This window comes from Condylura cristata, unplaced genomic scaffold, assembly GCF_000260355.1.
Source record: "Condylura cristata isolate star-nosed mole 26May11 unplaced genomic scaffold, ConCri1.0 scaffold00010, whole genome shotgun sequence".
NCBI classification, from domain to species: Eukaryota; Metazoa; Chordata; class Mammalia; order Eulipotyphla; family Talpidae; genus Condylura; species Condylura cristata.
The window spans coordinates 51,933,523-51,946,007 of NW_004567111.1; the positions used below are offsets into that span (position 1 = coordinate 51,933,523).

At 42.5% G+C, this 12,485-nt stretch overlaps 1 protein-coding gene across 1 annotated transcript in view; it reads left to right on the top strand.

Moving 5' to 3' along the window:
- Positions 1-3,422: 3,422 nt before the first annotated feature.
- Positions 3,423-12,485, top strand: part of DLEU7 (deleted in lymphocytic leukemia, 7) — a 16,746-nt gene continuing 7,683 nt past the window's right edge. Inside the window, exon 1 of the mRNA XM_004680240.2 lies at positions 3,423-3,881. Within this exon, the coding sequence (XP_004680297.1) occupies positions 3,423-3,881 (459 nt within the window). The remainder of the gene's footprint in view (positions 3,882-12,485) is intronic.

Sequence of the window (12,485 nt, forward strand, 5' to 3'; positions counted from 1 at the left end):
TGTCAAACTAATAGTATTTAGTAGTAGGTGAAAGATAAAAACATGCTGGAAATGACGGCAGGGATCTTTCAGCAATGTTTGTCTGAGAAGCATTGGATGAAAGGGTCATTCCATCAGCATCCTATTTATCCTTATAATATATCTCAAGCAATTTGCTTCTTGTTGCAGGAGGCAATAAATTCAACCCAGACTGATTCAGGAGTAATGAGATTGTGTAATTTGTATAACTGAAAAGCTCAGAGGAGGACTTGGAGTTCAGTGTGGGACTTGGCTGATATTACTAGTTCAATAATTTCTCCCTCAGATATCTTCTTGACTTTCATCTATCAAGTATTACCTCAGCCATAGGCAGGTACTCCCCACAGCCTCACAAGAATGCTGCGGGGGTCACCCTGGTGGCTTAGGGGTTAAGTCTCAGTGCTATCACCACCAGGGCCTGAGTTCAATCCCTGGCCAGGGAGGTGACCCACATATGGTGTAGCAGACCTCTCTTGTCTTACCTGCTGCTCCCCTCAGAAGTTTATTTCAGTAGATCTGCCTGTTCTGCTCCCCACTGTTTCTGGTAAATCCTCTCACCTCCACACCTCTGGCTTATACCCCAGGTTTTTCTACACAATAAATATATAAATCTTAAAAAAACAAAAATGATGCAGAAACTCCAAAATTTATATATTCTCAGTTTCACATCCATAAAGTATTATTGCAGTCAGTCATTTGGTGATAGATGGGTTGGCCCTATACATTTTCTTTGTATAGAAGAAAGAAGATCCCTGGAGATCTGATACACCTAAAGATTAATCAACCCTGGAGTCTTCCTACTTTACGACTTATGATCTGAGACAATAACTTATTCTTATTAATGAAACTACCTCATGCCAAGTTTTCTTGTTAAAAGGGAATTTGACTTTTTGCTGTTTTCATTTTTGGTCTATACATTTTTCGAGTTGCATTGTTTTTTTCTTATACAGTAAATTCAACCAAACATACCCTAACTGATATTCTCTCCAATTGGGTCATTATACCCTTTTCTAACCATTTAATATGGGAATGTGATTTATGATTGGGCTCAGCATACATGCCTCAGCTTTTTCATGGATTGAACATGGAGGAGGAAGAATACCTATTGAGAAATGAGGGTACGGTTTCCATAAAAATGTGAAATGGGTGTCGGGAAGCAAAAATTTCATGTGTCTATTCCTTTGTCCTTGTGAATGTGTCTTCTATTACATAGTAGCATCAGACTGTGAGTACAGTGAATAGAGTATATAACTTTGTTACTTGATCTGGTATCTTAGCAATATACTTTTGGGATTGTTTTAGATCAAAGGTAAATCTGCTGTAATTAACTGCTGTTATTAACATGTCAACTGACGAATAATTTTTTTCCACAGTTGGGACCTCAAAACTCTAGTTTTTAGACATCAACCATTTCCAGGTCATTGCAAAGGAAAATGTGGCACATGGCCAAGATAGACAATGCTGAATAATCCAGTGATTTCTAAAGGATGCTAGAAAATTCAGATATCTATTTAAAGCCACATGTACCATCCCATGGTTTTCTGACTCCCTTCTCTCCTGTCCCCTGAAGGGCTTGTGGCAATCAGAGTCAGCCTGGAGTGTAGAACTGTGAGGCCACAGGTCAGCCCAAATCTAGTGATTTCAATTTTGCTGTTGTCTGAAATTCCATCTGTCAAGAAGGCCTTGCATTCAGCCATTTGATAGTGGAAGAGTTAGTCCATGAAACTGGATTTCCTGTGAATCTTGAAAAAGGAGCACCCCTGGAGATCTGACATGCTCTAAGAAAATCAGGGGTTAGATTTTATGAATCTCAGTTAGTCTCCACTGAACGTAATGTATTTCAACGTTTGAGGAATGTGCATGCTTGTACACACAGACACACAGAGTCTATTTTGTTATATGATGAGTTAAGTAACTTATGGCAAGAGAATCTAATCAACATTAAACTATTTACTTCCCTCCTATGTAGTTTCTTTCTCTCGATGCAGAGACACACATTTTTACTTAGCTATAATTAGTGTGAACATACTGCTTTGTGTTTAAGAAAGGTTTTCTTTACATTGGCGTTCAGATTTGTTTTCCTAGGCAAAACAAAACACTGAAAATGACAAGGAACCTTCACTGGAGAATTGTGAGGCTTATATAGGGTCGAATAATATTAGAGTTAAAGAAATTTAACTCGATCCTTTCCTTAAAAATCTCTGATGACTGCCCTTCTGTATTAACAGGCTCACCAGAATGGCTCTTTGGATCAGACTCCACAACACCATGGGTGGATTTTTCCTTCTAAGAGAAGAATGAAATCTCATCCTCCAGGGCCTACTAGGGCCCACTTGTCTCTCATAGTCCCACACCTTTGCCCTATGTTTTACTGTTGTGGGATTATCTAAATGGTTTCCCACACAAAAAGAAAGCAGAAACAAGCTGCCCTGGAACAGTCTTCCATACCATTGCCCTCACGTGTCTTTTTTTTTTCCCAAAGTGCAATCACACACTAATAGTTTCCAATCTATCAAAGCATAAATTTGCCAGTCCTTTTTCCTAAGTCAAGAAAGTAGCGAAGCTAGTTTTAATTAAGACCAGCAACTATTTGTACAGCTGTCCCTTGATTCATGGGTCGTAAAAAAAATTTAGCTGCAAACCTTGCTGCCTAAGTCTTTGGGGAGTTTCACTCAAAACCATTTAGACTCCTCATCTAGGCAGTGCCAGGCCCCACTTCCTGCATAGCGTCGGGAGCAGGCTGTATTGCTGCTTCCAGATTTTATTTAGTGGTCAGGATCTCTGAGCACATGTGGTGGGGAGCAAAGCAGCCCCCAACGAGATCCACAGGTTCCTTTATTTTGCTTGAGGGACGGTGAGGCCTTGAGGGCTACAGAATCCCTATAGTGTTGTAAAAGTGTGGGAGAAGGAAAAGCCACAGCCTTCTTTAGAGATTTTCTCTGGCTCCACATACTTTTGTTCTAGAGTGAATTTTAAGTTCCCTCCCGTCCCCACCCTCAACTCTCAAAGCTTCTGTGGTCACCTGTTGGTAGCCTGCGGAGGAGGTGGGGGCGGGGTATTCCTGAGAATGGATGATCCGCACAAAGCCGCGCATTTTCCCAGCAAAGCCCTGGAGAGGAGGAAGAACCAAGCTCAGTATCTGGCTGATTTTCAAGTGCACATGGAGCAGCGCTTGAGGCAGCCTTGGGTCTGATCAAGTCTATTCAGACTTCAAGCCAATGCAGGGGCCGGTGCGGGTCACCGACTGAGGGCCGGGGGGCGGGGCCGGCCTCACACGTAGTGAGGCTGGGAGGCTGGGGAGCGGCGGGCTAGGATCTGTGACCCTGGTTCCCCCAAAGGCCCCCCGCCTCCCTCGCTCTCCCTTCCACCTGCCCGTGGGGTGCACGGAGTCTCCAGCGGAGGCGATGACCAGCCCCGCGCCCTTAGTGGCCTCCATTAGCCATCAAATGGTGGCTCTGCAGACCCTGCAGTTGGTGCAGCAGGAATGGGGATGGGGGGATGGTCCGGGCGCTCCCGGGGGCCTGAGCGACCCGGATCATTTGCCCAATGCCCCAAAGCGACGCTCAGGCCCTTGGCGGGCCCAGCCAGGGCACTGGCGCGAGGAGGGGGGCGTGAGTAGGGGCGCCTGGAATGGTGGAGCCGAGGCAGCTGCAAGCTACCGGGAAGTGGAGGTGGTGCGAGGCGCGGAGGGTGGCGCGGATCTGCTGCCCTTCCCCCGGGGCCGTGGACCCTGCACCCTGGCCCGGATGGCGATGCGCAGCGCGCTGGCCCGCGTGGTGGACTCGACCTCCGAGCTGGTCACTGTGGAGCAGACGCTGCTGGGTCCCCTCCAGCAGGAGCGGTCCTTCCCCATCCACCTAAAGGTTAGTGTGGCTTCTAGCTTCCCCTTTCAGGCTCTGGGTGCTCCATAGGGCGGGGCTGCTGGGCGGGGATGGAGTCTGGTACCCTGGGATCTAAAAGGAGCTCTCCACAGTGATACCGCTCCAGGGGAAAGGGAAAGAGAAAGAGACAAGTGATACCCTGGGCACTCAAGAGCTGGGTAGGGAACTCGGGGTCCATCTGACTGTAGAACAGGGACAGATTAGTTTACTAAAACCTTCCTCTGGCACTCCTTCCTTTTACAAATCAGCTTCTTGCTCCAGCGAAAGACACTTTCTTCTTGTGAAGCTTCTAGGCATGGAAGACAGCTTCTTCTACTCCCTTTTGCAAATTAATAGCCTTCTACAGCTTTAAACACACGTAAGTCCTTTTTGTCTTCTGTATGACAAAAATCACGTAAATTTATTTAAAATTCCTTCACACTTGAAATGCAATTATTTTTGCACAAATCCAGTTCCCCGCAGAACTAGAGAATCAACCTTACATAATCAACCTTAATTCTCATAAAGTGGGGTAAGAACAGAGTTGGGTCCTGGTTTTGATGCTTGACCCCTGATGATAAACTCCTACTACATCAAACACCTCAAATTGGTAGGGCAGAGTTTTCTCTTAATTACCAAACTCTTAGCCATTTGAGTCATGAAACAACAGTATCTGCCAGGCTGGGTGGGATCAAGGAAATCTGGAGGGGGCTCAGTTTCAATCTTGGCCTTGCCATTAACTAACTTAATTGGTTAAGGTTGGAAGTCACTTTCAGACCTTCTGGTGTTTCAGTTTTGACCTGGAATATTGTTTCATTCATTCCTCTTGGGGGTCTAGAAGAAGGCAGTAGGGCAAAGGTGCAGAAGAAGCTTAGAGAGTTGCTTTTCTTGCTCTGCAAGCCAAGATTTAGGAAAAGTGCTAAATACTAGGTTGCACTATATATTATAAAGGACTGATTTTATGCCAAGCCCCAGAAGGCATATCATATACCCAAATCAATATTGTTACTCTATACTAGGGTTTCTCAACCCAGCCACTATTAATGCTTTGGACTGGGTAATTGTTGTGGGAGGGGGTTGTCACGTGCATTATAGGATGTTCAGCAGCATGCCAGTCTTCTACCCACTAAATGTTGGTATCAAGTTAATACAACCAACTATTTTTTTCTCCCACCTATAAGGAGAAGGGACCAAGAGTGTCTTCAGATTCAAATCATTGCTTCATTCACTTCAGAAACTTAAAACATGAAGTTATATTTCACTAGTTTTAAGAGTAATATATACCTTTTTTGTACCACCAAGAAATTTAAAACCCAGACAGTTAAACAGCAGCACACCTTAGCTCATATACATCTTTACTTCAAAGGGTTTCTTTTTAATGTTAAAAAATGTACATCTTAGAGGCCCTCCCTGGTGGTACAGTGGGTTAAAGCACAGTACTAAGAAGCTAGAGCCACCTTCAGCATGAGTTCGAATCCCATCCATGCTGGAGGTGACCCACATGGCGCAGCAGACCTCTCCTGACACGCCCACTGCTCCCCTCAGCAGTGTACTTTGTCCATCTGCCTATTCTGCTCCCCACTCTGTCTCTGGTGAATCCTCTCACCACCCCTGCACCTCTGGCCTGTACCCCAGTTCTGTATGCATGAATAAATAAATCTTTTTTAAAAAATGTACAACTTAGAATTGATGGACTACTATGGACTAATCTGCGTGCTGCTAGGGACTTGTTCAGGACATTGATGTGTTGGTAAAAGAAGAGACAGTGCTCAACTTTACTTAAGATGATCCTGGAAGCCTTTTGGGAGGAGGTGATCTTTAAATGAATGAATCTTTACTCTCCAGGCATTAAATGGACAAAGCATTTCAGGGGGAGTTGTGTAATCAAAAGCCCAGAAGTAATGAAAAGTCCTGAGTCCTCAGAGGAACTAAAATTAGTTGATTATAACAGAAAGCAGATGTTCAAGAAGTAAATAGGGTCATTTGGGGAAAGGTCATATTGAGCATCTTGGATTGTTTGGAGACAAGATAGTCCCTGAAATACCTGAGGCAAGAACTGGTTCCTAGATAAAGTACCCAAGGCCAGAGGCCAGGAAGTGGGTTGGAGTCAGCTTAGAGGACTTGACTCAGCTGAGGAGCATGGGTCCCCTCTGCTCTGGAGGCATCCCCTACAAATCATGCAGTTTGACCTTAAAATGCTGCACGTTCACTTGGTAATCCTTTAAATCCTTACTACTTGATTTTTGTCCTAAATATTTTCCACCCCTTCAAGCATTCTTCATTTAAACTTCTCACTCCCTTTCTGAGAAACTGAGACCATGGGACTTGAATATCTTTCTGATATTTATTAAGATAACATCTCCACTCAACCTATATTTGTCTCTAATAAAGGAATGTTGTTTGGTTCCACCCCCCATATGTAAATTCTGTCTCGTAAGTACTATTGCAAATTTTTCATCTGCCTGGACTCTTTGCTTTTCTCTCCTTATTCTAATGTCTCCATTCTGTTGCTGGTCTCAGTCCACAAACATGCCCAAACTTTCTTCAGCTACTCAGCCCCTTGTGTCATGGAACATTTCTTCCTGGTGAGGTGCAAATTTTGCCATTATTTGGAGGTGTTGCTGCCAGTGTTTTTAGAAGTGTTCAGAGCCCTCATTAAGAACAAGAATCTTCAGCTTTCTTACTGTTGGAGTTTGCCATTCACCTGCAGGTGAGTAAAAAGTTGCAGAGACTCTGACTCTGAAAACAGCCAGTGCTTTCAGGAGAGCGAGAAGCAGGGAGAGGTTGATGTGGTTGATTTGCCTTTCGGTTAACATCTTGGAATTTTGCTTGATTTGCTGTTTGGAGAAAACGTAGTATTTCCATTTGGCCTGGAGAGTAATAATTACAAAACACTTAAAGAGACAGAGTCTGTCTTTCAGGGGACTGGTTATGCAGACTTGGCTACATTAATACTAGCATAATTAAAACGATATGGATGAGTGTTTTCTATATTTTTTAGTTAAGAACATGTGGATGGATTTTAGACATAGAATGGTTTCAGGAGGATTTGTGCTAATGGGAATAAAACTTGCATATCACTTGGAAGTGCGTGGAAACTTCCCTAACAGCACATCTCTTCCATAGCGTTACTTGCAACAGAGAAAGACTCAGTCTGCGGCCCAGATGATAGGCATTAGGGACTATATCACAGCACTGGACAGCAATCAGTTCCCATGGAGCATTTTAAAATTTTCTGTCATTTTCTCCTATAGAACTTCGGGCAAGTTATTTAGTTTTCCTCACCTATAAAGTGGGTATTATAGTATATAACCTTATAAAGTTGCTGAGATAGTATATATAAACTCTTGACTACTGATTGTCCCTGTGTCCCTAGGAAATCTCAATACCTTTGAATTATTGCTCTACTACTGTCATCAGGTCAATGCCATGAATTCTTATTGTCTACTGTTATTGAAATTCCATTCCTGATAGTTATTGATCTGACCCATGAATTCTGCATTTACTTCTCTGAGCACACTGATAAAATCAGAGTTCAAATGACCCAAGACTTCCAAGAATTTTCCACTGTCCAGAGGTCAGCTTTAGCCCATGCCTGATGACTGACTTAAAGGTATCAATAGTGAATGGTTCACATATCAAATTGCCTAGGGTTAAGGAAGTGAAATTTGCAGGCTTAAAGACAGAAACCTTTGTCATGACAATATGAATTTTTATAATATTTACTCTTTTCTCAAAGAAACCTTTTGAACATGTAGAGAAAATCAAAGACATGAAAAAACAAACAAACAAAAAAACCCCAAAACCCTGGCATGAGCTCCTTTAAGGTGAATAATAGTAATAAGTCCTGTTAAATTTTGCGGAGAGGATGCAGTTAACCAACGAGACAAACATCACAGGAGGAAATTGATATTCAGAGGAATTTAGGATTGTCCTGAAGATGCTGAAGCTGGGAAGTGATGGTTCACGATTCCTATAAATTTTTGTCTGACTCGACTACATCACAGTGCTGACTCACAGATGTTATTAACATCCTCTGAAATAGAGCACACAATAGCATATGGTAATCAGGGAATGGTTGTACATGTTGTGCATTGAACAACATTTTCTCTGCAACAGACTGTGTGCTCTTAGTCAGCTTAGGCTGCCATAACAAAATGCCATAGACTGGGTGGCTTAAACCACAGACATTTATTTTCTCACCATCTTAGAGGCTGGGAAGTCCAAGAGTAAGATGCCAACAAATTCTGTTTCTGTAAGGGCACTCTTTCTAGTTTACTGACTAGTGTTTTCTTGCTATGTCCTCACATAGCCTTTCTTCTGTACATGAAGAGAAAGCGAGTGTTTCTTACTCTCTTCTAAGATGCCATCCTATTGGGTTAAGACCCCACCAGTTAGACCCCATTTAACCTTAATTTCCTTCCCAAAGGACTTGTGTAGGATCTGGATCCAACTGGAAGGTGAATGTGTGGTGGCTTCCCTTCACAGAGCAATTTTCAGACACCCCTTGTCTCTGATGTACTCTTCCAGAATGTACTAGTTAAGGGCCCAGTCTCCCACCTTTCACTTCAGATACTAGTGGTAACTGACTATAGATTGAAGGTTCCCACTACCCCAGTCCAGTTTGATTAATTTGCTAGAGGATTTTACAGAACTCAAGAAACCTGTTTTCTCATTAGATCAACAATTTCTTGAAAAGGTAACAACTCACATACAGCCAAGGGGAAGGTATGGAGAAAGGAGAGAGAGAGCATGCCCTCTGCAAGTACACCATTCTGCAAGAATCGCCACATATTCACCAATCCAGAAGCTCCCGAAAATTCCTTCTTCTGGGTTTTTATGGAGGCGTCACTACAAAGGCATGGTAGATTAAATCATTGACCACCAGCTCCTTTCCCAGTGGGTTTCCCTGGCAATGAGACCCTTCCTCCCAGTTCTTAGGGTATTTCCCCAAAAGTCACCTTACTAGCATCACAAAAGATACTTTGGTCACTTTCAGCACTGGGAATTCTAAGGCTTTTGGGAGCAGTGAACCAGGACTAGGAATGAAGACCAAATGTATTTGAGAAATACATCTATTTTTCTTGTAAGTCATAGTATTGCAGATCCTATCTCAAAATATTGTCACATTGAGGTTTAGTTTTCTAACTTAGAAATCTGGGGTGACACTAAATGATGTATGCTTCTTTATATGATGGCCACTATACCGAGTGATAAAAAGCACCAAGGAAATATTGGAACTCACCATCAAACTAGTTAGACTAGCAAGAAGGCTTTAGGCAATTGCCATCCAAAGCAAGCACCAGGAGGAAATCAGTCTAGGATGTTGAAAACAACCAACTCAGAGAGCATTAATAAAGCCAATTATGAAGTCACTCTGATTGAGTTTTATCTGTGTTCCTTTGAGAATTAGAAACATTTATAGTTTCCAAGAGTTCTTTTCTGAAGCAAGTTTTATGGAAACTCTGGCTGATGCCATAGTTTTGGAGGCAGAAAAACTTTCCTGCCCTTGTGGATTAACCTTGCCTGTGAGCTCACCCGTTTCATTTAGCTAATTCTGGTACCAATTATTCCATCACGTTCAGTAGTCCTTGCTGGTTTTCTCATTCTACAGAACAAGAGCAGTGGTTAGGAAATTGTTGGCTTTGGCTTCACAGTCATCGCTAATGCTCTTAGCAAACTGCAAATGTGAATATTGGGTTACTCAGATGAAGGCATTAATGATGAGTGCTTTTCCCCTCAGTAACATTAGTTGTGAAGTCTGTTTCTACAAATTTGGGGATTGTGTATTTAAAAATTACTAATATATTGTTGAGGAAATCAGTGCTTGGGATTATATGATTTGCAGCCATTGCAGAGGACTGCTCTTTATATGGGACAAACGTGTGCTTTTGTTAGAAAAAGGCCAGTGACCACTCTAGAATGGGAACATACCATGTGAATGATGTTACAATCAGGACAAAGAAGCTTTCTGAAATAAAACTTTTGGGAAAGACATTGCAGGAGGGTCCTAAAACAAAACTACTTATGTTTGACATCTTGGTGGATATGCTGTTATGCTGCTGTGCTTTATTTTACAATTTTTGAGTTTGCCTTGTGAGCATACCTGAATCAGGGGTTTGTATCCATCACAAAGTGCTTTTCACTGACTTCTCTAATGAAAATGGTACCATACCCAAAGCAAATGCATAAGAAACCTTAGTTATGTGTGAGTGTTTACACTGGGTACACCACAAGTAAAAATGTTTAATTTCCTGTGGATGATAGACTTTTTATGGTGACTGGCAGATACTTTGGTTCTTCATTGGGTGTTTTATTAATACACAGTTGCATATCTATTTGAGATTGACCTTGAGTTCAGGCACCTAGTGACTGCTTTGGGCCCTATGAATTTGTAGTTCAAAGCCAGATGTTGGTGTAGTGAAGTTGGGGCCATTGATTGCACATTGTCCTGATTGTATGGTTTTCACAACATCCCTCTAAGACAGAGAAATGGCAATCCCAGTTTATGTATGCATCTAATGTGCAATAGGTCTGGGGAGGAGTGTGGTTCTTTTGTAGAGTCTAGCACCAGACAGCTTTAGTGGGGAGTGGGCTCCTGACCAGGCTGAAGTTCTTACTGTAAGGCCCCATTGAGAAAGGCTGGGCCAAAGCTCTTACTTTCTCTAATGGTCCTTGTACAGGCTCTTAGGAAGATTGAAAAGGAAAATGTGAAAAGAAACAAGTTTGTGGAGGCCTCAAATGATACTGATTTGAGCAAATCAACTTAGTTTAAAGCCAGTGGTTCAGAGAATATAAACTGATTTATAGTTTATGCAGATCCAGAAGTTATTTTGAAAGTGATGTGGGAAGATAAAAACAACAATAAAAACTTGTTGCAGATTGTTTAAAAGTTATCTGCATTTTAGAACCTATAAGTCATCCTGTATTTTTGACTTTATTATACATTGTGTTGGCTTCAGAAAACAAACTTTCAAACTGACTTCTGCTGCCAGATTCTTATTGCCTCAAGCCTTCAGTTTTGGTTCAAGTGTTTATTCTCAGTAAGAATCTAAAAGAGGGCTTAACTTTTTCTCTTTTTTAGGATTTGCAGGTGCATTTTCAATTATTCAAGAATTCCAGATGTACACATTTCTAATAAACACAATGAATTGTACCGGATGGGAGAAGACAGAAAGGAGAAAGGGAGTGGAGAGTGCCAGCTAGAGGTCCCTGGTTATCTAGGGGTTGACAAGACATGGAGTGTGGAAGTTCCACTCTTTACCTACCAGATAGCCACCCCTCTCAATCACATTGCTGGGAAGAGGGATGAGCCAAAGGGCAGGCTTCAATTTGGTTATTACCACTGCCAGTTGAGCTTTGTAGAACCCATAACTCTGTTACCTTAACAAAAATAGCATGAATATGACCAAAAAGAAATTTAAAAAAAATTGATTTGTAGACATTCATATTTCAGCCTCAAAGCTAGATTGGTGTCTTTCCTGCCTGCTTCCATAGTACCCTGTGTCAGCCAGTCTCTCTAGTAGTAGAGGTTATCTCTGTTCTGAGTCACCACAGCACCTGGTCCAGTGTCTGATTTGGGACAGATCTTTGAGGTACACTTGAATTTTGAAATAGAGGTGACTGTATATGTCTCAGCAATGGTTTGGTCAAGATCGAACTGCACAGACTGTGGTTGCATTGGGTGATACCAGATAGCCTGGGTGTGTAGTAGACTTTGCCATCAAGGTTTGTACAATTATCCTGTATGATATTCACACAATGATAGCATTGTTCTGATCTCTCAGGATGATTTCCCTTCATTAAGTGACACATCATTACAATTGCAGCTCTGCTACTTACTTGCTGTGCCATTGAGGTATGTCATCTACTTTCTCCACATTTATTTTCATCTGTCATAGACTGCTGTGAAGATTAAATGAGGCAGGGCATATAAGGAGGCTCACCTGGAGTCTGACACCTGGTAGAATGTAGGCAGGCTGGGGTGGTAGGAATTGAATTTCACTCCCTAATATCCTGAATAGACTCCATCCCTCATCTCTGCAGAGTGACATGTCAGGTGACTAATATTGCTCTCACAGACCATGAACCTCACTCATGAATGTGGGGAGGGGTCTTCTGGGAACCAGGGGAGAGCTAAGCAGCCATGTTGGACACGTGTGCCCAGGTTCTCCTCTCTGCCTTTAGTGCTTTGATGAGCAGCAAAATCTGCTCTTTTCAGCGAGTATAGCAGCTGCCATCTTGACCTCAGGGTGGATTTAACTAGGGTGGTACATTGCGAATCTTGGCTCTCTCCTCTTCTCAGCCCTGCATAATTTCTTCCTTGTTGTTTGCCTTTGACTCATTCTTCTCTCATTTCTGCTCTTGGCCTTGAAGCTTTGCTTTGGGCCTTGCCTGTTCGGCTGAATGTTTGCCCACGAGCAGGTGGCTGATTTTGGAATGTGATTGTGAGTTGGTATTTTGAAATCCTACACTTCCCTACTCTTCTTTTCCCTTTCTCTACTTCCTTTTAACCTTTAACTGATTAAAAATTTTTGAGCACATTGGGCCCTCCCTGGTGGTGCAGTGGGTTAAAGCACAGCACTGAGAAGCTAAAGCCACTTCCGC